We start from the raw sequence: 23,737 nt of genomic DNA, 5'->3' as shown, positions 1-23,737 counted from the left end.
TATCCAGTCTATCATTGATGGGCATTTGGGTTGGTTCTAAGTCTTTGCTATTGTGAACAGTGCTGCAATAAACATATGTGTTCATGTGTCTTTATAGTAGAATGATTTATAATCCTTTGGGTATATACCCAGTAATGGGAATGCTGGATCAAATAGTATTTCAGGTTCTAGATCCTTGAGTAATCGCCACACTGTCTTCCTTAATGGTTGAACTAATTTACACTCCCACCAACAGTGTAAAAGTGTTCCTGTTTCTCCACATCCTCCCAGCATCTGTTGTTTTCTGACTTTTTAATGATTGCCATTATAACTGGTGTGAGGTTGTGTCTCTTTGTGGTTTTGATTTGCATTTCTCTAATGACCAGTGATGTTGAGCTTTTCTTCGTATGTTTGTTGGCCATATAAGTGTCTTCTAAGAAGTGTCTGTTCATATCCTTCGCCCACTTTTTGATGGGGTCGTTTGTGTTTTTTCTTGTAAATTTGTAAAATTGTTTGTTGTAGATTCTGGATATTAGCCCTTTGTCAGGTGGATAGATTGCAAAAATTTTCTGCTATTCTGTAGGTTGCCTGTTCACTCTGATGATAGTTTATTTTGCTGGGCAGAAGCTCTTTAGTTTAATTAGATCCCATTTATAAATTTTGGCTTTTGTTTCTATTGCTTTTGGTGTTTTAGTCATGAAGTCTTTGCCCATGCCTATGTCTTGAATGGAATTGGCTAGGTTTTCTTCTAGGGTTTTTATGGTTTTCGGTCTTACGTTTAAGTCTTTAATCCATCTTGAGTTAATTTTTGTATGAGGTGTAAGGAAGGGGTCCAGTTTCATTTTTCTGCATATGGCTAGCCAGTTTCCCCAACACCATGTATTAAATAGGGAATCCTTTCCCCATTGTTTGTTTTTTTTTGGGGGGGGGGTTGTCAAAGATCAGATGGTTCTAGATGTGTGGGGTTATTTCTGAGGTCTCTGTTCTGTTCCATTGGTCTATCTACCTGTTTTGGTACCAGTAACATGCTGTTCTGGTTACTAGCCTTGTAGTATAGTTTGAAGTCAGGTAACATGATACCTCCAGCTTTGTTCTTTTTGCTTAGGATTGTCTTGGCTATACGGGCTCTTTTTTGGTTCCATGTGAAATTTAAAGTAGTTTTTTTCTAATTCTGTGAAAAAAAGTCAATGGTAGCTTGATGGGGATAGCATTGAATCTATAAATTACTTTGGGCAGTATGGCTATTTTCATGATATTGATTCTTTCTATCCATGAGCATGGAATGTTTTTTCATTTGTTTGTGTCCACAGAGAACTAAACTTTTGATATTCTTTTATGTCTTGCTTCTTTTGCTCAATAGTATATTAGAGGCATTCATCCATGTTGTGCCATATAATTGTAATAGGTTTGTTTGCACTGTTTTCTGTTTAATGAATGTCACATTTCTTGCCTTTTTTTGATAAAGTTACTCTAATTTTTTGCCTTTACAAATAATAATTCTATGAATAACCTTATATGTGTATCCTGATATACATATGCAAGAGTAGAAACAGGGTTTTACCATGTTGATCAGGTTGGTCTTGAACTACTGACCTCAGGTGATCCACCCACTTCAGCCTCCCACAGTGTTGGGATTATAGGCATGAGCCACAGTGCCCTGCAGCATTCCTTTTTTTTTTAGCAGCCTTGCCAGTATGTTAAGTATCATTATTATTTTTGTCCTTTTACTAATAGCCATTCTTACTGGTGTGAAATTGCATCTCATTGTGGTTTTGATTTGCATTTCTCTGATGATTAGTGATGTTTCATATGTTTGTTGGCCCCTCGTATGTCTCAGCAGAAATCCTACAAGCTAGAAGGGATTGGGGCCCTATCTTCAGCCTCCTCAAACAAAACAATTATCAGCCAAGAATTTCGTATCCAGTGAAACTAAGCATCATATATGAAAGACAGATGCAGTCTTTTTCAGACAAACAAATGTTGAGAGAATGCGCCACTACCAAGCCACCACTACAAGAACTTCTAGAAGGAGCTCTAAATCTTGAAACAAATCCTAGAAACATATCAAAACAGAATCTCTTTAAAGCATAAATCACACAGGACCTATAAAACAAAAATACCAGTTAAAAAACAAAAATGAAAACAAAAAACAAACCCAAAGTGTGCAGGCAACAAAGAGCATGATGAATGCAATGGTACCTCACATTTTAATACTAACATTACATGTAAATGGCCTAAATGCTCCACTTAAAAGATATAGAACTGGCTGGGTGCAGTGGCTCACGCCTGTAATCCCAGCACTTTGGGAGGCTGAGGTGGGTGGATCATGAGGTCAGGAGTTCAAGACCATCATGGCCTATCTGATGAAACCCCGTCTCTACTGAAAATACAAAAATTAGCCGGGCATGGAGGCGCACGTCTGTAGTCCCAGCTACTTGGGAGGCTGAGGTAGGAGAATCCCTTGAACCCGGGAGGTGGAGGTTGCAGTGAGCTGAGATCATGTCACTGCACTTCAACATAGAAACAAAGTGAGACTCTGTCTCAAAAAAAAAAAAAAAAAAGATACAAAACCACAGAATAGAACAGAATAGAGGACCCAAAAATAAATACTTACAGCCCACTAATCTTTGACAAAGCAAACAAAAACATAAAGTGGGGAAAGGACACCCTTTTCAACAAATGGTGCTGTGATAATTGACTCGCCACATGTAGGAGAATGAAACTGGAACCTCATCTCTCACCTTACATGAAAATCAACGAAGATGGATTAAGGACTCAATCTAAGACCTGAAACTATACAAATTCTAGAAGATAGCACTGGAAAACCCCTTCTAGATGTTAGCTTAGGCAAGGATTTCGTGACCAAGAACCTCAAAAACAAAGATAAATAGTTGGGACTTCATTAAACTAAAGAACTTTTGCACGGTAAAAGGAATAGTCAGCAGGGTAAACAGCTCACAGAGTGGGAGAAAGTCTTCGTAATCTATATATCGACGACAGTGTGCCTAGGTGATGATCCTTTTGCGATTAATTTCCCAAGTGTTCTTTGTGCTTCTTGTATTTGGATGTCCAGGTCTCTAGAAAGGCCAGGGAAGTTTTCCTCGATTATTCCCCCAAATATGTTTTCCACACTTTTAGATTTCTCTTCTTCCTCAGGAATACCGATTATTCTTAGGTTTGGTTGTTTAACATAATCCCAGGCTTCTTGGAGCCTTTGTTCATATGTTCTTATTCTTTTTTCTTTGTCTTTGTTGGATTGGGTTAATTCGAAGACCTTGTCTTCAAGCTCTGAATTTCTTTCTTCTTTTTGTTCAATTCTATTCTATTGCTGAGACTTTGCAGAGCATTTTGCATTTCTCTAAGTGTGTCCAATGTTTCCTGAAGTTTTGATTGGTTTTCCTTTATGCTATCTATTTCCTTGAATATTTCTCCCTTCACTTCTTTTATCGCTTTTTTGGATTTCCTTGCATTGGGCTTCGCCTTTCTCTGATGCCTCCCTGATTAGCTTAGTAACTAACCTCCTGAATTCTTTTTCAGGTAAATCAGGGATTTCTTCTTAGTTTGGATCCATTGCTGGTGAGCTAATGTGATTTTTTGGGGGATTAAAGAGGCTTGTTTTGTCCTATTATCAGAGTTGATTTTCTGGTTCCTTCTCATTTGGGTAGGTGCTGTCTGAGAAAAGTCTAGGACTGAAGGCTGTTGTTCAGATTCTTTTGTCCCATGGGGTATTCCCTTGGTGTAGTACTCTCCACCTTCTCCTATGGATGTGGCTTCCAGTGAGCCAAGCTGCAGTGATGGTTATCTCTCTTCTGGGTCTAGCCACCCAGCGAGTCTCCCTGGCTCTGGGCTGGTACTGGGGGTTGTCTGCACAGAGTCCTGTGATGTGAACTATGGGTCGCTCAGCCATGGATACCGGCACCTGTTCTGGTAGAGGTGGCATGAGGGTGAAATGGACTCTGTGAGAGTTCTTAGCTTTAGTGGTTTACAGTTCTATTTTGTGCTGGTTGGCTTCCTGCCAGAGGGTGACACTTTCCAGAGAGCATCAGCTGTGGTACTATGGCGAGAAACCAGTGGCGGACGGGGCCCTAGAACTCCCAAGGGTATGTGCTCTCTGTCTTCAGCTGCCAGGGTGGATAGGGAAGGCCCAGCAGGTGGGGGCAGGGCTAGGTGTGTCTGAGCTCAGACTCTGCTTAGGCAGCTCTTACTGCGGCTGCTATGGGCTAAAATTATGCATCGTTACCATATCAAAGTCAGTTTTTAGTGTCAATATTGTGCCGCTTACACTGGACTTTTCCCATTTTTAAATTTCCACCTCATAAATCTAATAACTTTAAAACAGTATAATCTAATTTAACCCTACAATCATTTGTGCTATTGTCATAATTCTAAATACCTGATGAAACCTAACTTTCAAGGTTGTTGTATTGTCTTTAAATAGTTGTGTTTTGGGGAATTATGAGAAGATAAAAATGGCTTTTATGTATCTCCGCTTACATACTATTTCTAGTACTTTCCTTCATTTCAGAGTTTCTAAGTTTTCATCTTTAAGAATACCTTTTATTATTTGTTTTAGTGCAATTCTATTGGTGATATGTCATCTGAATTTCATCTGAATTTTTCTTTTAGCACTTCTAAGATATTATTCCTTTGTCCTCCGGTTTCTATTGTTTCTGCTGGAGAGCTTGTTGTTTCTCTGCATGTAATGCCTCTTTTCCTCTGACTGCTTTTAAGATTTTTCTTTTTCTTTTTTTTTCTTTTTTAGACAGAGCCTCACTCTGTCACCAGGCTTGAGTGCAGTGGTGCGATCTTGGCTCAGTGCAACCTCCGCCTCCTGGGTTCAAGCGATTCCCCTGCTTCAGTCTCCCGAGTAGCGGGGACTACAGGCACATGCCACCACACCCAGCTAATTTTTGTATTTTTAGTAGAGATGGGATTTCACCATGTTGGCCAGGATGGTCTTGAGCTCCTGACGTCATTATCTGCTCACCTCAGCCTCCCAAAGTGCTAGGATTACAGGCGTGAGCCACCGCACCCGGCCAAGATTTTTCTTTTTGTTTTTGGTTTTCAACAGTTTGTGATGTTTCTAGGTGCTGTTTTCTTGCATTTATCCTGCATAGAGTTCATTGAGCATCTTGTTCTCTAACTCAGTATTTTTTTGTTTTATCAAACCTGGGAAATTTTTGGCTATTATTTCTTTAAATAGTTTTTCCCTGTTCTTACTTGCTTCTGTAGGAACCCCAATTACATGTATATTAGACTCTTGGATTTTGTTTCACAGTTTCCAAAAGTGTTACTGATTTTTAAAAATAAATTCTTCAATCTTTTTTTCTCTCAGAGAATTTCTGTAGTTCTGTCATCAAATTTACAGACTCCTTTATCTGCTCTGTCTAATCTGTTAAGCTCATCTAGTGAATTTTTTTCCATTGAATTATTGCACTTTTCAATTCTGGAATTTTCATTTGTTTCAATTTTATAATTTCCATTTATCTGCTGAGATCCCCTATCCGTTCTCTCATTGAAATAATATTTTCCTTTAATTTTTAAATATGTTTTCCTTTAGTTCTTTGAAAGTATTTATGTAAACTTCTTTAAACTCTTGTGTGCTGAAGTAGGGTCATCTTGGGCCTTATTCTTTTTTATATTGATTTTGCCTATGGACAAAATTTTGATTTCTTTTTTATTTTTTTGGCACATCTTTATTACTTTCTAGATAATGGATCTTGCGGTTGTTACCTTGTAGGGACTCAGGATTCTGTTATTTTTTTCCATAGAATATTTTTGTTGTTGTTGTTCTTATAGGCTGTTCAATTAATAGTTAATCACCGTTAAGTTGTGTAGATTTGGTTTTTACATTCTGTTAAGGCAAATACATAGAAAGCCAAAGATACTATCCAACCCCATGGGACCTGTGTTACAAACTAGCTTTCTGAGGCTTGCTTTCGGTCCTTGGAGGCAGGTTTAGCGTAGTCCAGAGGTGTGGCCTTTATATTGTTTCAGCTGAATTGCCAGGTATTTGCAAGTTAAGAAGTCTTTGGCACCTCCCAGCACTTTAACCTGTAGCAGCTGTTACATTTTCTACTTTGTAGCAGTAACGTTTTGTTATTCACCCAGGGCGCACATATTCCAGCCTTCAGCCTGTGCTTGAGGAGTGACAGGGAAATCTTCTGGGCAGCTTATATCTCTCTAGTGCCCTGCATTTAAGATTCTTTAACTGCCCTGAGCTCTGACCTCTGCCTTCTCAGCTCAGTAGGCCTGTGGTGCTCTACATGGACTCCAGTTGTTGTACCCAGGCAGAAAGCTGGGACTATCGTGGGCTTCAATTTGTGAGGATCACAGTACTGCATTGCCCGTTGTCCAGTCCTTGAGAACGGTTCTCTCATATATTTTATCCCATTTTATGGTTAACAGTGGGAGGTTAGTGTGATACCCTACTTCATTATAGCCTGAAGTAGATCTGCAAGCCTAATTTTTACATCTTAAATTTGAAATTGATAATGTATATTCTGATCTCAGAAAAAGAAAACTTAAATGTTTTTTGAAGTCAGGCTTCCTTGGAGGTCAAACTAATTAGAAATGTTTTTCAATTTCAGTCTATATAGATGAACACATAGGTACGTATCCATATTTATATCTACATCTGTATCTAAATCTGTATCCTTATATTGTCTTTATATACTATAGTAATAAGATTGTTTCCATATTCTAATCTTGATGTTTTATCAGGCATCATGCCCTAGTTGTCCATAATACATTTAGGATTTCTATCCTAGAGTACAGGGTGGAAATATAGAGCTATTCTGTGGCATTAAGGTAAGAGTTTCCAGAGATGAGATACTCTTACCTTTTTAAAAGGATGGCAGTGGAGAGACTTTCTTTGTAATATCACCCTTATAATAACTTGGTGCTCACTATCTTAACCAAGTTACTGAATTGTACATTGGAGATATTGGGCCAAACTAGCCTCCTTCTAATACGATGCAATGAAAAAGGACACAGTATCACTTTAGTGTCATTCCTGCCAAAATCTCATAAATGTAGTCATGAGGGAAACATCAGACAAATCCAAATGGAGAGACATTTAATAACGGTCTGTACTCTTAAAAAATGTCAAGGTCACTAAACACAAAGAAAGGCTGTTCCAGATTAAAGGAGAAATAAATAGTTGATGTGACAACTAAAAGCAATGTGTGATTCCGGGTTGGATCCTGGATTGAGAAAAATAATAGCTATAAATGACATTACTGTGATAATTTGTAAAACTTGAGTATAAACTGTGCAGTAGATAATATTGTGTTAATGTTACATTTCCTCAATGTGATAACTGCACTTTGGTTATCAAAGACAGTGTTCTTGTTCTAAGGAAATATATATTGAAGTTTTTAGGGATAAAGAGGCATGATGCTTCTAATTTACAAATGATTGAGGAAGTAATATGCGTGTATTTATATATATATATGTAGAGGTAGATACAGAGATAAAATGACAAAGCATATAGGGCAAAATATAAAATAATTGGTAAATCTGGGTAAAGAAAGGGTATATGGGAGTTCCTTGTGCTATTATTGCAACTTTTCTGTAAGTTTAGTATTATACCAAGGCTAAAAGTTATAGCCAGAAGAATAGAATTTAGATAAATATCTTTGGTTGTAAGAACAGAGATCCATCAAGCTACATAAAATAAAAAGAGACACAAAAATCTTTTTGAGTTCAACTAACCCTAGTGTGTCATTGAGATCAATGGAGCCTGAGTTTTCTTTCCTCATATCCAGATGCTATGTGGTTTCTAATCTTTGCTTTATTTGCATATTTGCTCTACTTTTTTCTATATACTGGATTCGCCTGCTTTTCTCTTGGTTGCTGCACTTTAGAACTTCGGTTTGCTCCCCACAATAGCTAACTTGGTGTGTTAGTTTAGATTCTTGAGAGAGAATCTGAATGATTGTTTGCTAGCTAATGGATTGCTTAAGCATGTCTCAGGTATTTATTCCTAACTTGGTCAATAAATAATGAGGTGGGGCCGGTGAGAGGTGTTGGGTTGGGATTATGGTAGCACACTCACATGATTTTTAGGGCTTACCTTCAGAAGCTGAGGTATGACAAGTTCTCTAGAAGGTGTTATGGAAAGATCTGGCAATGAATCATGTCTCTTAGACCTGGCCAGCTTTGTCATATTGTCTTTTGGCTTTAGTTCCCTTTTAATAGATCCCAAAAATACTTCTGTGAAGGATCTTTGCATGGAATTTGGTTGTGCAGTCTCCTTTCTGCAAAAAGGAAGAAAAAATATTGTGTGATTTAGAGGCAAGGGAATTGAAATTTTTTTTTATTTGCATAGCGAATGGATAACTGTCTCTTTCTCCACCATTCATAACATTGAAGTCATGAATTTATTTTATATTAACTTTTGTTTGGGAAATATAAAATCTCAGTTTGATATGTTAATATGATATGCATGTTTATCTTGCTAAATTTATATTGTATTTGAAACAGTAATTGAAAATATAAAGTGTATTTCAAAAATTTTCAAGAAAATATTCTGAAGGTATATTAATAATATTAAAATTTTTTTCCTAAATGTTGTTGATTGATATTTTTGCATACTTAACTTTGTGCCACACATTGTCCTGGACATGGTCATTTAAATTATTTTATTGAATATAATTTTCACAATCCATTGAGGTAAAGATACTTTTCCTTAATTAGCATAAGAGGAGCTAGAGTGTCAAAGGGTCACTTGCTCAAAGTCGCAAGAGTGCGTATATGGTGGGATTGGAATTAGAGCTGGAAAAGAGGTCTGCCAGACTCCAATGTATAATACTCTCTTAAATTGTGAGGAATCATGTGGCCAAATACTTTCACATTTGAGATAATCAATTTCATGTTGCTCGTCTTGAAATCTGTCGTTACTGCTCTTTTAATTCTAGGATACACTTCTTATTATTAACAAGATTGGTTACATTTTTGGCTTTGCTCAGAGCACCATTGCACGTGGTGGTGGTTTGGAGAGGATAGAAGTTAAGGAATGCTTGAAAGGAGATAAAGTCACTCCCTTGAGGGAGCTGGGGTCTGTGATTCTGGGAGAGAGAGCTGGAAAACTGTCAGAAGATACGCACTTATCAGTAATTTGCCATTTTTATGGATACTCATTCTCAAGTCATATTTACATATGTGGGTTAATTATTTTAAAATGAGCAAGTAGACCAAAGAAAAAAAATAAAAGGTTGGAAGAGACTTACTGAAATGAAAAATAATGAAGAGTAAAATACTGTGTGGATTTAAATGTAAAAGCAAAATGTCACTTTAAAATGCCTTGTTCTTTTGTGTGGGAGAGAATGGGGAGAGCAGTGAATCTGTGCTTAGTATTGTCTGTTTTGACTATCAGGTGAAATTTATTTTAAAGACTTTTAATTAGCTTGAAAGTAATTAGAGGACTGACTGAAATAAACATATTGGTATATGTAATGTGATTGCTAGAATCTGTGACTACAAGGTAAAGGTGGAAAATGATAACTGTCCTTTTTTAGGGAATTATTTTAATTTAATTGTGTATTTTTTGCCAAAGGGAAGGTAAATTAACAACACCTTTGAAAAATTTTTCTTAAAGTTGGACATGAAAACAAAAATGATGGAAGCTAAATTTCATGAAGAAAAGCTTAAGCTGCAACAGAAACATGATGCTGATGTTCAGAAGGTAGGATATATATCTTTTATTATTTTAATTATATTGAATACTAAAAATATTCTAGGTCTTATAATGATCCATCCAGTTATCCATCCATCAATCCATCCACTTATTTATGTACTTTATAACATTCTGTTATAAAATGGAATATGCTAAACTAATATCCCAGCAAAAGTTGATTTTTTAACTTTATTAGCTAAACATATGTGTTTATTTAAAACCTTATATTTACATTACCTTTTAGTTCTTCTTAACTATTGCATTTAGGCTGACCTTCTTATAGTCTTTTATCTGCATTCTATCATTACCTTTCATGAAAGTTGAAATAAGACATCAATGGTAAATACTAGGATTTGTGTTATTCTAATATTCTTTTGGTTTTCTGGTAATTAAATTTCCTTTTTAATTAAAAAGGAACTCTTGGACTTGCATGCATTTTAATGCTGGCACTGACAATAAAGGCTTGTGTTTTAGGTAGCTCATTGGGATTGATACTTTCTAATCTTTCAGCCTGTATTTTCAAATAAAATTCTTTTTTCTTAGCTGGCACAGCAAAAATCTTTAATTATGGTTATCCTACATGGGATTTGGGTTGTTACTATATTTTAGTAATGATTAAAACATTTAGTGATAATAATGTATGTATGTGTTTTTTTGAAATACATGAAGGTTGATCCAAATGGAAACTTTGCATTTACTGTTTCGAAGCTAAGACTATGATTCTGCGTCCCAAAACTGAGTACTAGAGACAGAGGCAGGTAGTTGCAGTAGTTATAACATCAGGATTATGTATCCAAGCTTTTTTAAAAGGTTAATATATATATTAATATTTAGTAAAATACATATTTGGCTCATCCTTCAAAGCAATAAGGAGGAAACCACTGATTGGATATTAGAGAAAAAAACTGAACTCTCTTTTTCCAGTTTCCTCTCACCCATTCGGATATTACAGGCAAATATTTTTTTGCTCTTACTAGAGTTTTACTTTAGTTTAAATTGTTTAGATAATAAGTTCTCTATCATAAGTATGTTAGAGAATCAGTAATATAATTTCAATATAACATGTACAATTGAAATAGAGTCTACTGATGTATAAGATAAATGAATATAAAAATTTATTTGGAAAAATTATGGGGATGGAATTTGAAATAGGTTTCTTGGTATGTCTGTTACAAAGATTTATTCTAAGTGACATATTTAATAATAAAATTCTTTCCAGAAATTTCTCTTTAAAATAAATCCTGAAATTTATTTGCAGAAGACAATGCAACTAGTTTGAAGTGCCAGGTAAAATATAAATAAAATCATTGACTTTATGCTAGATTTGAAAAGTATATTCATCAGTTTATTGCTTGTCTGGCATTTTCTAAGCATCAGGAATTGGTGAGGTGTAAAATTTGGAGTGTTTTACCTATTAGTATACATTCTTTTTCTTTTTTACTTCTTTATGGATATTATTATCCAGAGATGGGATCTCGCTATGTTGCCCAAGCTGGAAGAGGACAGTGGCTATTCACAGGCATGATCATGGCTCACTTCAGCCTCGAATTCTTGGGCTTAAGCGATCTGTAAGCCTCCTGAGTAGCTGACTATAGGCATGTGCCACTGTGCCCCGTTCTTTTTTGTTGTTGTTGGTAAGCTGACTTTTGGGTTTATGGGAAATATGACCCAACCGTAAGAAAAGTAGATATTCCTTTTTCCCCTTGATTAGCATTTTCTCTTACTTGCTATCTTTTTTACATTTTGGTTATTTCTGTAGTTTTTGTGAGTATAGAAGTATTTTGAAGTATAAAATCACAATTAAATTTTATTAAATGATTACATTTAAAACTTCTGACATAATGTAAATTCACAATAGATTTTAATGCAATTTTTGACATATTTTGAGCTGATTTTTCTGATTCACAGTAGCAGAGCTAGATGTAAAAGAGGCCGATTACATGTCATCTCTTCATGTATCTGGGAATTCTTTTACTATGCACTATGAGGATAGAAGGGTGCTTGTGGGCGGATCCAGGGACATGCCCAGCTGAAGAATGTTCTATCCCAGTGCAGTGTGATAAATTATACTCTTCCACCTGGCAAGTTTCTGATAGCTTCTCTCTGCCATTTTATGACAGCTTAATTTCTGAATTATATTTTAGGAAATCACCTAAATTATTATTTATACTGTCCTTAAAAAATTATTGTATGAAAATCTCAAACAGATAACATGTTTCTTTCAGATAATCAATTATTCTTGTATATTTAATAATTTTCTTAATGCACTATAATATAATTTTTACAGTTTGGGGAAACCATTTATTAGATTAGCTGAGGTAGACTTACAAAAATATTATGCTCATTGAAAAGTCATATGATTGGTTCTTTACGAGTTTCTATTAATATCTACCTGCTAATTCACCATTCACTTATTATCTGCTGGCATTTGCTAGCAGATAAACAACAGTAGATATCATAAGTGTAAGAAAAATACGTGAAGAGAAATATTAGACACTTATGTGTCTATTTTTATGCTAATCTGAGAAAAAGAATACCTAACTCCCTTGCAGGACAAAACACTTCTCCCTAATTTACAAAACACTGACATTTGAGAATCAATTAAAAAAGTCATTTAAATCACTACAATGCCAATTTGTGGCAATATTCACTAGTCAAAAGGAGGGAAATCTCACGATTTCAGGCAACTTGGAAGCTTCCAAGTGTGGCAGATCATATAAATTTTACCTCCTAGCTGCTGCAAGAGCTAAATGTGAACTTCTGACTAGGCTAGAATTATTAACGTGGACATGCACAAAAACACACACATCTAACTGAAACAGCAGAAAGTAAAACCATGGATAAGAGATACTGCTTTATGTGTGTGTGTGTATATATATATATATAATTTCACAGTGTAGTCATATTTGCTACAATCACTTTTTCTATTTATGTTTTAGAATGAAATATATCAGGATTCAAAAAAGTGTCCTATATGTAAAGTAATACAATATACTGAAACATTTTAAATTTATTTACAGATTTTAGAAAGAAAGAATAATGAAATAGAGGAACTGAAAACTTTATACAGGAGTAAACAACACGAAACTGAAGAGACTATTAGAAAGCTTGAAAAGAAAGGTGATGTTGTGTTGTTACATACATCTTTTAATAGCATTTCCATTTTATTTTAGTGATGTGGAGAATAAAATTTGATTTCTGACCTTTTATAATATAAGGTAGGAATGTTTATGTGGGCTTTCATCAATGTATAAATTTATATAGGCTTCCATATGAAGGGACAAAAGCTGTGTTTGTGTGTGTGTGTCTCTGTGTGTGTTTGTGTAGTGACAGTGATGGGGTAGTAGTGGTGGTTGGTTTAGATACGGAGTTGGAAGAGTGTGTTGCTTTCACTCCCTCTTCTTAACTCTAGTCTCACTGGGATACAGCTGCCATAGAGTATTGAGGGCAGTCATAGAATTAGGGCTTTGAGGAAGTCAAAGGAAATTATTCTTCTTTATCTAGTAAAATTCATTACATTAAGTATCTACTTTTATGTCTGATAGTATGTGCTGGTATTGTGATTGACAGAAAAATTAAAAAGTATTTCCTATTTACATTTTTATTAAGAAGAAAAAGAAAGCATGTAATCAAGTATTAAGTTGACTATGGACAGATGGAAAGTCCGGCATGAGGAGGTAACTGCTCGAGCTAACTCTCGACTATGACTAGTTGACTATATTGACTATGACTATGGGTTGAAACATCTACATCAATAGGTGGTCATGAGAGAGAGTGTTGAAAATATTGTTTCAGGAAAGGAACTTTTGTAAAATCTTGTGAAGTTTTACAATCTTGGTTAGTTGGAGAGAAGAGTTGCAGGTACTGACTGGGATGAGAATGCTGAAATAGGTAAGTTGTAGGAAGGGTACTTCTCAAGCATCATTCCCCTCCAAGGAGTCCTCTGTTGCTTTGAGGAAACCTTTCACTATTATTTTAAGTGAAGTAATGTGGTAAAAGAAAGAGAAAAATAACACCATATTTAGCTAGAGTGGATACCTTATGCATTAAGAGATAGATTTTAAAATATTAAGAAAGTTGACTTGGGGCTAGATTAAGTATGACTTTGAATTTTAGATTTAGAAGCTTGAACTTTGTCCTGTAGATGCTGGATGTAAAGAGCCAGGGAAGGATTTTGAGATGTGAGTTTTAGGACCTCATGTTTTGGGAGGAGTAGCCTGGTAATGGAGGGTGTGTTGAACAGAGTAAGCCAATTCCAAGTCTGTTAGGCAGAGGCAGAATGGAGTGAGGGAGAGAGCATTCTACTTATTAGAAAACATAGGCTATAATCTCAGCTCTGTTATCAGTGTCCAATATATGATAGCAAGTCGTTTCTGGGCCTTGGTTTACTCATTATAAAATGGTGAGATCAGAATAAATAATATATAAAGTCCCTGCCACCTCAGAGATGTTCTGCTTCTGTGCTGCTGTAATTTTCCATGTGAAGGTGAGAAGGATTTCTGAATGATGGCACTGGGAGTAGTTAGAATGGAACTGAAGAAGAAATTTTGAAGAGTGAATGAGAAGATCTAGGCAATGAATAAGAGAAAAGGAGAAGGGAAGGTTTTCATTTAGGATTTTCTGTATGGAACTTACTGGCTCTCCCCCAATTCACCAAACCTGAGTGTATTTGAATGAATGATAATGCCTTTGACAAGTTAGGACAGCAGTTACATAGATAAGTTAACCAGTGAAATAAATATTTTTAGATTCATTTCCACCCTTAAATGTTGGTAAAAGCAATTATAAATTCGTTTAGGTTTTTTCTCCAAATATTATCCGTGGCTAGAAAAATATTTTAAATTTATTTCCAGGTTTTCTTTACCCTAATTCAAAATAGGCAATTCAAACATGCCTAAGGTTTAAAAATGACGAGGTTTTAAAAATAATGTTTCTAAAGACATTTTGAATTGCAACCAGATCTTAGTTTAATTTTGGAAGTGTAAAGTAAAATATATTGTAGATGGTAAAGACTCACTTTAGGTTAACCTGGATTCATCTTGTCTCCTTCATTGTTGCGTAGTTGAGGTATAAGAGTGAAAACAATTTTTAGGGAAATGTTTACAAAAATTTTGCTATCTTGAAGTAAATGAATAAAAACATATTTAGTAAGCTATGATAATATTATATTCAATTAAAAATGGAGCTGAATTTATTTTACTATCCGGAAGACATGAATATATTAAACACATTTTCACTTAAATCAGTGACTGTTTAAATAATTATAGTAAAGAAGATAGAAACATAAATGATTTATAAGGCAAATATTTTATCTAATTTAAAACCTATTTCATTTTAGTAACATAAACTTCGAAAATGATTTAAAAGTATCTAGCAGCAACAATATATTGAAATGAGGGGTTCCTTTATTTATTCATTCAGTATGCATCTTTTTGAGCACTTGCCTGTGTGGCACTGTTATGCCCTGTGGATAAAAAGTTGAAATCTCTTTCTCTTCCGTGAACATAGTCTCATTAAAGAGGAAACAGGCAAGTAAATCACTATAATGTTAATAAATGATTTAATTGAGAAATACTCGAGGTTTCATGGGAATAAAGAGGAATTTCTTTCTGTCCCTGTAAGGGGAGAAATCTGGTTGAGTAAATCATGATTTAGTGATTCTTTATGACTGGTTCATAAAGAAGGTGTGATTTTTGAGTTGAGAATCTAAGGATGAGTAGGAGTTTTTCAATAAGGGAGGGAAGGGCATTCTAGGTAGATAGACAATCATATTTAGGCAGTGAGATGAGAAAGAATATGAACTCAGGAATCTGCAGATAGGTTGGTGTGTTTATAATACTGGTTTAAAACATGCAAATGGGAAGAGATATGGCCAGAATCACGAGGAACTATTGTCCATGTCAGAGGCTTTGACCTATATTTATGTTTTAGATGAGGAGAGCTGTAGAACGTTTGTAAGCCTGGGCGTAACTACCAGATTTGCACAAATGAAAGGCCTCTTTATTTATTTAAATTTTAAAAATTTCAATAGCTTTTGGGATACAAGTGCTTTTGGTTACATGGATGCATTGTACAGTGCTGAAGTCTGAGACTTTAGAGTACCCATCACCCAAGTGGTGTACATTGTATCCAATATGTACCTTTTAGCCCACACCCCCTTTTCCACCCCCTGCTTCTGAATCTCCAAAGTCCATTATACAATTCTGTATGCTTTTGCATACCAATAGCTCAGCTTCCACTTATAAGCGAAAACATACGGTATTTGGTTTTCCATTCTCGAGTTACTTCACTTAGAATAATGGTGAGAGGTTTCCTCAAAGCAACAGAGGACTCCTTGGAGGGAAATGATGCTTGAGGCCAATACACTGTTAAAATTGTCTAGGGAGCCAGTAATGATTAATTTAACTAAGCCAGTCTGTAGTGGTAGAAATCGAGAAAAAGAGCAAGGAATAAAAGATACTTTAGAAGAAAGCATTGAGAAGACTTGGTGAAAAATGGAATTATGTACTAATTGGTGCACTAAATTTTATATAATCAAACTCTGTGTATCTAGAATTGGTTTAACTGTGTTTTCATCATTTTCGACAGTTCAGACACTGATACGTGACTGTCAAGTTATCAGAGAGACTAAAGAAGATCAGATTGCAGAGCTAAAAAAGATATGTGAACAAAGCACAGAATCTCTAAATAATGACTGGGAAAAAAAGGTAAGCTACATAAAATAGTAATGGAAAATATAAAAGTTTATGCTTCCAAGTAACATATTTAATTATAATAGATTTCACAGAATATACAGAAAAGTATAAAAAATAACTAAAATTCTAGGCTGTTCAGAAATAGCTACTGTTCATGTTTTGGTATATTTTCTTCTGGAAGTCTATGGTCTATAAAATAGTTTCTATTTAGAAAATATTCTTTTGACTAGCTCTTGAATTTAGTTAATGTTCTAGATTTCTTATCATAGCCAACAGATTTTAAACAAAATTAGTTAAACAACACTAAAACAATTTTTGTTAATTAAGCCATTTTAATTTTGAATTTGGGCCATTGAAGCATTTCTTTCCTGAAATTTTAGATAATATTATATGGACTAGAATTTATTGTATAAACTTACTTTATTTTTGATTGACATGTAATGATTTTACATATTTTTAGGGTACAGTGTGATATTTCAATACATAGATACATTATATACTGATAAAACCAGAGTAATCAGCATTTCTATCACCTCAAACATTTATCAGTTCTTTTTGGTGAGGAGATTCAAATTCCTCTCTTCTAACTTTTTGAAATATGTAATACATTATTATAAACTATAAGCACTCTACTGTGCATTAGAAAACCGTAATTTATTTCTCCTATATTACTGTATTACTCCATATTCATACAGTTATAAAGAACTGACTGAGACTGGGTAATTTACAAAGGAAAGAGCTTTAATTGACTTACCGTTCAGCATGGCTGGGGAGACCTCAGGAAACTTACAGTCATGGCAGAAGGTGAAGGGGAAGCAAGCCACCTTCTTCATAAGGCGGCAAGGAGAATGAACACAGGGGGAACTACCACACACTGTTAAAACCATCGGATCTCATGAGAACTCACCCACTATCATGAGAACAGCATGGGGGAACTGACCCCATGCTTCAGTTCCTTCCACCTGGTCTCTCCTTTGACACATAGGGATTATGGGGACATCTACAATTCAAGATGAGATTTTGGGTGGGGACATAGCCAAACCCTGTCAATAACTGTAATATCATACCTCCTCTTTAACTTCTCTCTATTGCCTTTCCTTCCTCTCCTCCCCTACTTATAATCGGTATCTGATCTCTACTCCTATGAGCTCAACTTTTAAAATTCCATGAGTGTGATTATGTATTTGTTTTTCTGTTCCCAGTTTATTCCACTAAACACAATGTCCTTCTAAGTTTGTCCATGTTGTTGCAAATGGCAGGATTTCATTCTTTGTTGTGGCTGAATAGTATTCAAATGTGTGTGTGTGTGTGTGTGTATGTGCGTGTGTATCTATCACATTTTCTTTATCCATTCATCCTTTGATGAGCACTTATGTTGATGTCATATCTTGAGTATTGTGAATAATACTGCAGTAAACATGGGAATGCAGATATCTCTGACATATTGATTTTATTTTCTTCAGATATATATCTAGTAGGGGGATTGTTGGATCATATAGTAGTTGTATTTTTAATTTTTTGAGGAACCACACTGTTTTCCCTAGTGGCTGTACTAATTCATATTCCCTCTAGCAGTATATAAGGGTTCTCTTTTCTCTACATCCTCACCAACACTTGTTATCTTTTGACTGTTTAATAATAATCATTCTAACTACAGTTAGATGATATCTCATTGTAAGTTTGATTTGCCTTTCCCTAATGATTAGTGAGGTTAACATTTGCCACATACCTTTTGGCCGTTTCTATGTCTTCTTTTGAGAAATGTCTGTTTAGGTCCTTGACCTAAATAAGTCATTAGGTTATTTTTTAATCATCAGAATATTTGTTTTTTTGCTATTGAGTTGTTTGAGTTTCTTATATATTTTGGATATAATCCCCATGTCAGATGTATAGTTTGCAAACGTATTTTCCCGTTCTGTAGGTTGCCTTTCACTCTGTTGATTTTTTTTTTCTGTGCAGAAGCTTTTTAGTTTGATGTAATCCCATTTGTCTTTTATTTTTTTCTTGCTTTTGTTGCCTGTGCTTTTGAGGTCCTATACAGAAATTGTTGCCTAGATTTATGTCATGGAGCTTTTCCTCTATGTTTTCTTCTAGTAGTTCCATAGTTTTGGTTCTTCCGTTTAAGTCTTTAATTCATTATGAATTGATTTTTGTGTGTGGTGAGAAATACAGGTCTAATTTCATTGTTCTGCATGTGAATATCCAGTTTCCCCAGCACTGTTTATTAAAGAGACTATACTTTCCCCATTGTATGTTCTTGGCGTTTTTGTCAAAAATCAGCTGGCTGTAAATGTGTGGATTTTTTTCTGGGTGCTTCATGCTATTTTATTGGTCTATGTGTCTGTTTTTTTGCCAGTGGCACACTGTTTTAGTTACTACAACTTCGAAGTATATTTTCATGTCAGTTACTATGATGCCTCCACCTTTGTTCTTCATGCTTAAGATTGCTTTTTGGCTATTCAGAATCTTCTGTGGTTACATGCAAATTTTAGGATTGCTTTTTCTATTTCTGTGAAAATGTCATTGATATTTTGATAGGGATTACATTTGAGTCTGTATATTGCTTTGAGTATTATGGATACTTTATTTCATTTTTAAAAATAATTTCAGCTTTTATTTTAGATTCAGAGGGTACATGTGCAGGTGTGTTACATGGTTGTATTGCGTGACACTGAGGTTTGGGATATGAATGATCCCATCATCCAAGTAGTGAGCATAGTACCCAACAGTAGTTTTTCAGCCTTTGTCCCCCTCTTTCCTCTAGGAGTCTCCAGTGTCTATTGTTCCTATTTTTATGTCCATATATACCAATATTTAGCTCCCACTTGTAAGTGGGAACATGCTTGGTTTTCCGTTTCTGCATTAATTTGCTTAGTATTATGGCCACCAGCTGCATCCACATTACTACAAAGGTCATGATTTCATTTTTTATGGCCATCTAATATTCCATCGTATATATATACCACATTTTCTTTATCCAGTCCACCATCAGTGGACATCTAGGTTGATTCCATGTCTTTGCTATTGTGGATAGCATGGCAATGAACATACAAGTGCATGTGCCTTTTTTGTAGAATGACTTTTTTTCCTTTGGGTATATAACCAGTAATGGGATTGTTGGGTCAAATGGTAGTTGTTCTAAGTTCCCTGAGAAATCTCCAAACTGCATTCCACAGTGGTTGAACTACTTTACGTTCCCACATTAACAGTATATAAGCATTCCCTTTTTTCTGCAACCTTGCCAGCATCTGTTGTCTTTAGTCTTTTAAATAACACCCATTTTTACTGGTGTGAGGTGGTATCTCATTGAAGTTTTGAATTGCATTTCTCTGATGACATGTGATGTTGAACATTTTTTCATATGTTTGTTGGCCACTTGTATTTCTTTTTTTGAGAATTATTTGTTCATGTCCTTTACCCACTTTTTAATGGGGTTGTTTTTTCTTGTTGAATTGTTGAGTTCTTTATAGATTCTGGATATTAGACCATTGTCAGATACATAGTTTGCAAATATTTTCTCCCGTTCTGTGAGTTATCTGTTTACTTGATAGTTTCTTTTGCTGTGCAAAAGTTCTTTATTTTAATTATGTCCCACTTGTCCATTTTTTACTTTTGTGGCAATTGCTTTTGTGTATTTAATCATAAATTCTTTACCAAGGTCAATGTTTAGAATGGTACTTCCTAGGTTTTCTTCTAGGATTTTTAAAATTTTAGGTCTTAAACCTTTAATCTATCCTGAATTAATTTTTGTATTTTGTGGGGTATCCAGTTTCATTCTTCTGCATATGACTAGCCAGTTATCTTAGCCTCATTTATTGGATAAGGAGTCCTTCCCCCATTTTTTTTTGGTCAACTTTGTCAAAGATCAGATGGTTGTAGGTGTGCATCATTATTTCTGGATTCTCTCTTCTGTTTCATTGGTCAATGTGTCTGTTTTTATACTAGTACTATGTGGTTTTGGTTATTGTAGCCTTATAACATAGTTTTAAGTTGGGTAATGTGATGCCCACTGGCCTTGTTCTTTTGTTTTATTTTGTTTTTGAGACAGGGTCTTGCTGTGTCACGCACTCTGGAGTGCAATGGCACCATAACAGCTCACCACAGCCTTGACCTCCTGGGCTCAAGTGATCCTCCTGCCTCAGTCTCCTGAGTAGCTGGGACTACAGGTGTGCATTACCACACCTGGCTAATTTAAAACTTTTTTCTTTGTAGAGATGGGATCTCACTGTGTTGCCCAGGCTTGTCTTGAACTCCTGACCTCAAGTGATCCTCCTGCCTCAGCCTCCCGGTAGTGCTGAGATTGCAGGCGTCAGGCACCATGCCTGGCTTGTTGTTCTTGCTTAGGATTGCTTTAGCTATTCAGACTCTTTTTTGGTTCCATATGAATCTTAGAATCATTTTTTCTAATTCTGTAAAAAATGACATTGGTAATTTGATAGGATAGTGTTGAATCTATAGATTGCTTTTTAGTTAGCTCTTTTCTAGTTTTGTTATTTCTAGTCATGGTTTTTCTTTCTCACATTTTGGTTTTATCTAGCAGGTCCCCTTTTTTCCTTTGTCTAAATTCCCTAATTTAATATATTCTAGTTTAAATTGTCAAGTATTTGAAGAGAAGAGGCTTCTAGCACTTACGAGGGTACATCTTTTTCTTTCTGCTGGATTAGTAAAGCTTTTTTTCTAGTTATACAATAAATAGTGGATGTGTAAATATGTAAATCTGGTTGAAGGTTTTTTTTTTTTTTTTTTTTTGAGACAGAGTCTTGCTCTGTCGCCTGGGCTGGAGAGCAGTGGTGCAATTTCAGCTCCCTGCAACCTTCTACTCATGCCTCAGCCTCCCAAGTAGCTGGAATAACAGGTGTGGCCACCACTGCCTGGCTAAGTTTTGTAGTTTTTGTAGTATGGGGTTTTTCCATGTTGGCCAGGCTGGTATCAAACTCCTGGCCTCAAGTGATCCTTCCACCTTGGCCTCCCAAAGCGCTGGAATTACAGGTGTGAGTCACTGCACCTGCCCCCTCATTGAAGGCTTTGTGTGTGTGTGTATATGTGTGTGTGTGTGTGTGTGAAGTGTAACTTCATGTAAATCTGGGCTGAGATGAAAACTGAGTGCAAGCAGGACGGGCACCAACATTAATAAGCACATGATAGATTCACTTTGTTATTTATGTAGTCATTCATTCAACAATTATGTATTCTACATGGACAAGGTGATATGTGTGTATGTGTGTGTGTGTGTGCGTGTGTATTCCCTAATAGAAATATGCATCCTATATCTCTCACCTTAAGTCCCAGTTATTCAACTACCTATTTAAAATCTCTCCTTGTTCTGAATTCCATCATTGTCCCTGAACTTCATCTTCTTCCTTTGTTGCTAAAATGGGCATTCCCTTTTCCCCTAACCCATGGAGGGATATACCTACCCAGTAGAGTATTCTCCATGGGATAGGGATCAGCTCAGCTACTTAAAGACTCTCCTTTTTGCTTCAGCTCACACATCTAATGCCTTGCCAAGTTCTGTTAATTATCCATCTTTTGAATGTATCTACCACGCTTCCTTCCTTAGTTCAGGAGACCCCCGTCTCTTGCCTAGATCACCCGTAACTGGACTCTGCCTCCAGTCTGTCCCTCGTCATTCCATGTCCCACAATACAGCCAAATTGGTCTTTCACAAACACAAATCTGGTTGACCCCACAACCATATTTAAATCACTCTAGTGGTTCCCATTGTCCTAGTGGTTCCCATTGTTTCCTTAGTTGTTAGGACTTACAAAGCTTTTCATGATAAAGACTCTGGTGATCTTTCAAGCCTCATCTTTTCTCACAATCCTTCTTCCTGTCTTGACTTTTGCCCCAGCTGTCAACACGTTTTCCAGTTACCTGACTATACTATGCTGTTCTAATCTGTGGGCCTTTAAAAAATATTGAGTTATGATTTACATGCCATAAAATTCACTTTCTTAAAGTATGCAATTCATTGTTTTTTTTTTGATGTATTCACACAGTTGTGCAACTTTCACCACAATATAATTTGCAGACCATTTCCATCGCCCTAGAAAGAAACCTTTACCCATCAGCAGTCAGTTACTACTCCCCACACCCCAGGCTCTTCAACCACCAATCTACTTTTTATCTTTATAGATTTGCCTATTCTAGACATCTCATATAAATACAATAATATAATATGTGCATTTTGTGACTGGCTTCTCTCACTTACCATAATATTTTAAAGTTCCACCCTCCCTGTAGCATGAATCAATAGTTCAATCAGTTTTATGGTCAAATAATATTGCGTTGTATGGATAGACCACATTTTGCCTATCCATTCATCAGTTGATAGACATTTGAGTGGACTCCACCTTTTGGATATCTTGAATAATGTTGCTGTGAACATTGTGTGTTTTTACATTCTGTTAGGTATAGTCCTAGGAGTAGGATTCCTGGGTTATGTGGTAACTCTGTTTATCTTTTTGATAAATTTTTTGAGGAACTGCCAAAGTGTTTTCCACAGTGGCTGCGCCATTGACCTGTGGGGTTTTATAACACTTTTCCCTTTTTTTGGGACAGATTCCTGTTGCCTCTGAGTCTCCTCTGGCATGAGCCAACTATATGGTTAAAGACGAATATGTAGGATGCTGGGAAGGGCATTTGTGTCTCCTGTGCCCATTATCAAACTCTGGGTAAAAATTCTTCTTGAGAATTCATATGGATCAACTCATTGTTATATCCCGTGGTTTCATAAACTCTAGCAGGATTTGTATCCTACAGCCTAATAATATTTTCTACTAAAGTAGTTTATCCTCAAAGGAGCATTTGCTGTTTAAAACCTCCTAGACTGAGTGACTTGGACTCCAATTCATTGTTAGGTTTGGGAAAGTGCTCACTGATGCATTATGCCTGGTACATAGCAGGTACTAATAAAATTTGTCGAATGAATACATATTAATAGTATAGTTAGACTATTAGACCAGATGCCTATCTAGTCCTCAAACACATCAGCCAAGTAATAGCATACTTGTTTTTGCCAGTGCCATTTTTACCCTTGTAGTCTCAACTGCAAATTCCTTGGATGAGTGTTGTAGACTGACTTACAGACACCCCTCCAACAGCGACAGTCCCTTTATGAAACAACTGTGGAACACACATGAGAAACCACTAAGTGTTGATGGGCTATTAGATTTTTGACATTCGGCAGGCATATGTTCTAGGGACTTTGGGAGATCGTAAACATGAGAAAACCACTACATCGTATAATTGCTCCTGTAAGTACAACTGTAAAATTCTAAGGGACTCCTTTAGAGCCCATTATCTGAGTTACTATCATGTCACTCAACAGCTGTGAAGGAGCACTGAGATTTGGGTGCAATGTACCAGCTACGTGACTCACTTT

The 23,737-nt window shown here is 35.8% G+C and overlaps 1 protein-coding gene across 7 annotated transcripts in view; it reads left to right on the top strand.

Annotated features, from left to right (window-relative positions):
• The window catches only part of CEP112 (centrosomal protein 112), a 558,138-nt gene that overhangs the window by 99,279 nt on the left and 435,122 nt on the right, over positions 1–23,737 (top strand). For all 7 annotated transcript variants that reach the window (XM_023212015.3, XM_023212013.3, XM_023212018.2 and 4 more), the window contains 3 exons: positions 9,581–9,667; positions 12,679–12,778; positions 16,247–16,365. In XM_023212015.3, coding sequence (XP_023067783.2) covers positions 9,581–9,667; positions 12,679–12,778; positions 16,247–16,365 — 306 coding nt within the window. The remainder of the gene's footprint in view (positions 1–9,580; positions 9,668–12,678; positions 12,779–16,246; positions 16,366–23,737) is intronic.

Source organism: Piliocolobus tephrosceles, chromosome 16 (genome assembly GCF_002776525.5).
Source record: "Piliocolobus tephrosceles isolate RC106 chromosome 16, ASM277652v3, whole genome shotgun sequence".
Taxonomy (NCBI): Eukaryota; Metazoa; Chordata; class Mammalia; order Primates; family Cercopithecidae; genus Piliocolobus; species Piliocolobus tephrosceles.
The sequence above is the reverse complement of the archived record's forward strand: the minus strand, read 5'-3'. Positions and strand labels throughout refer to the sequence as shown.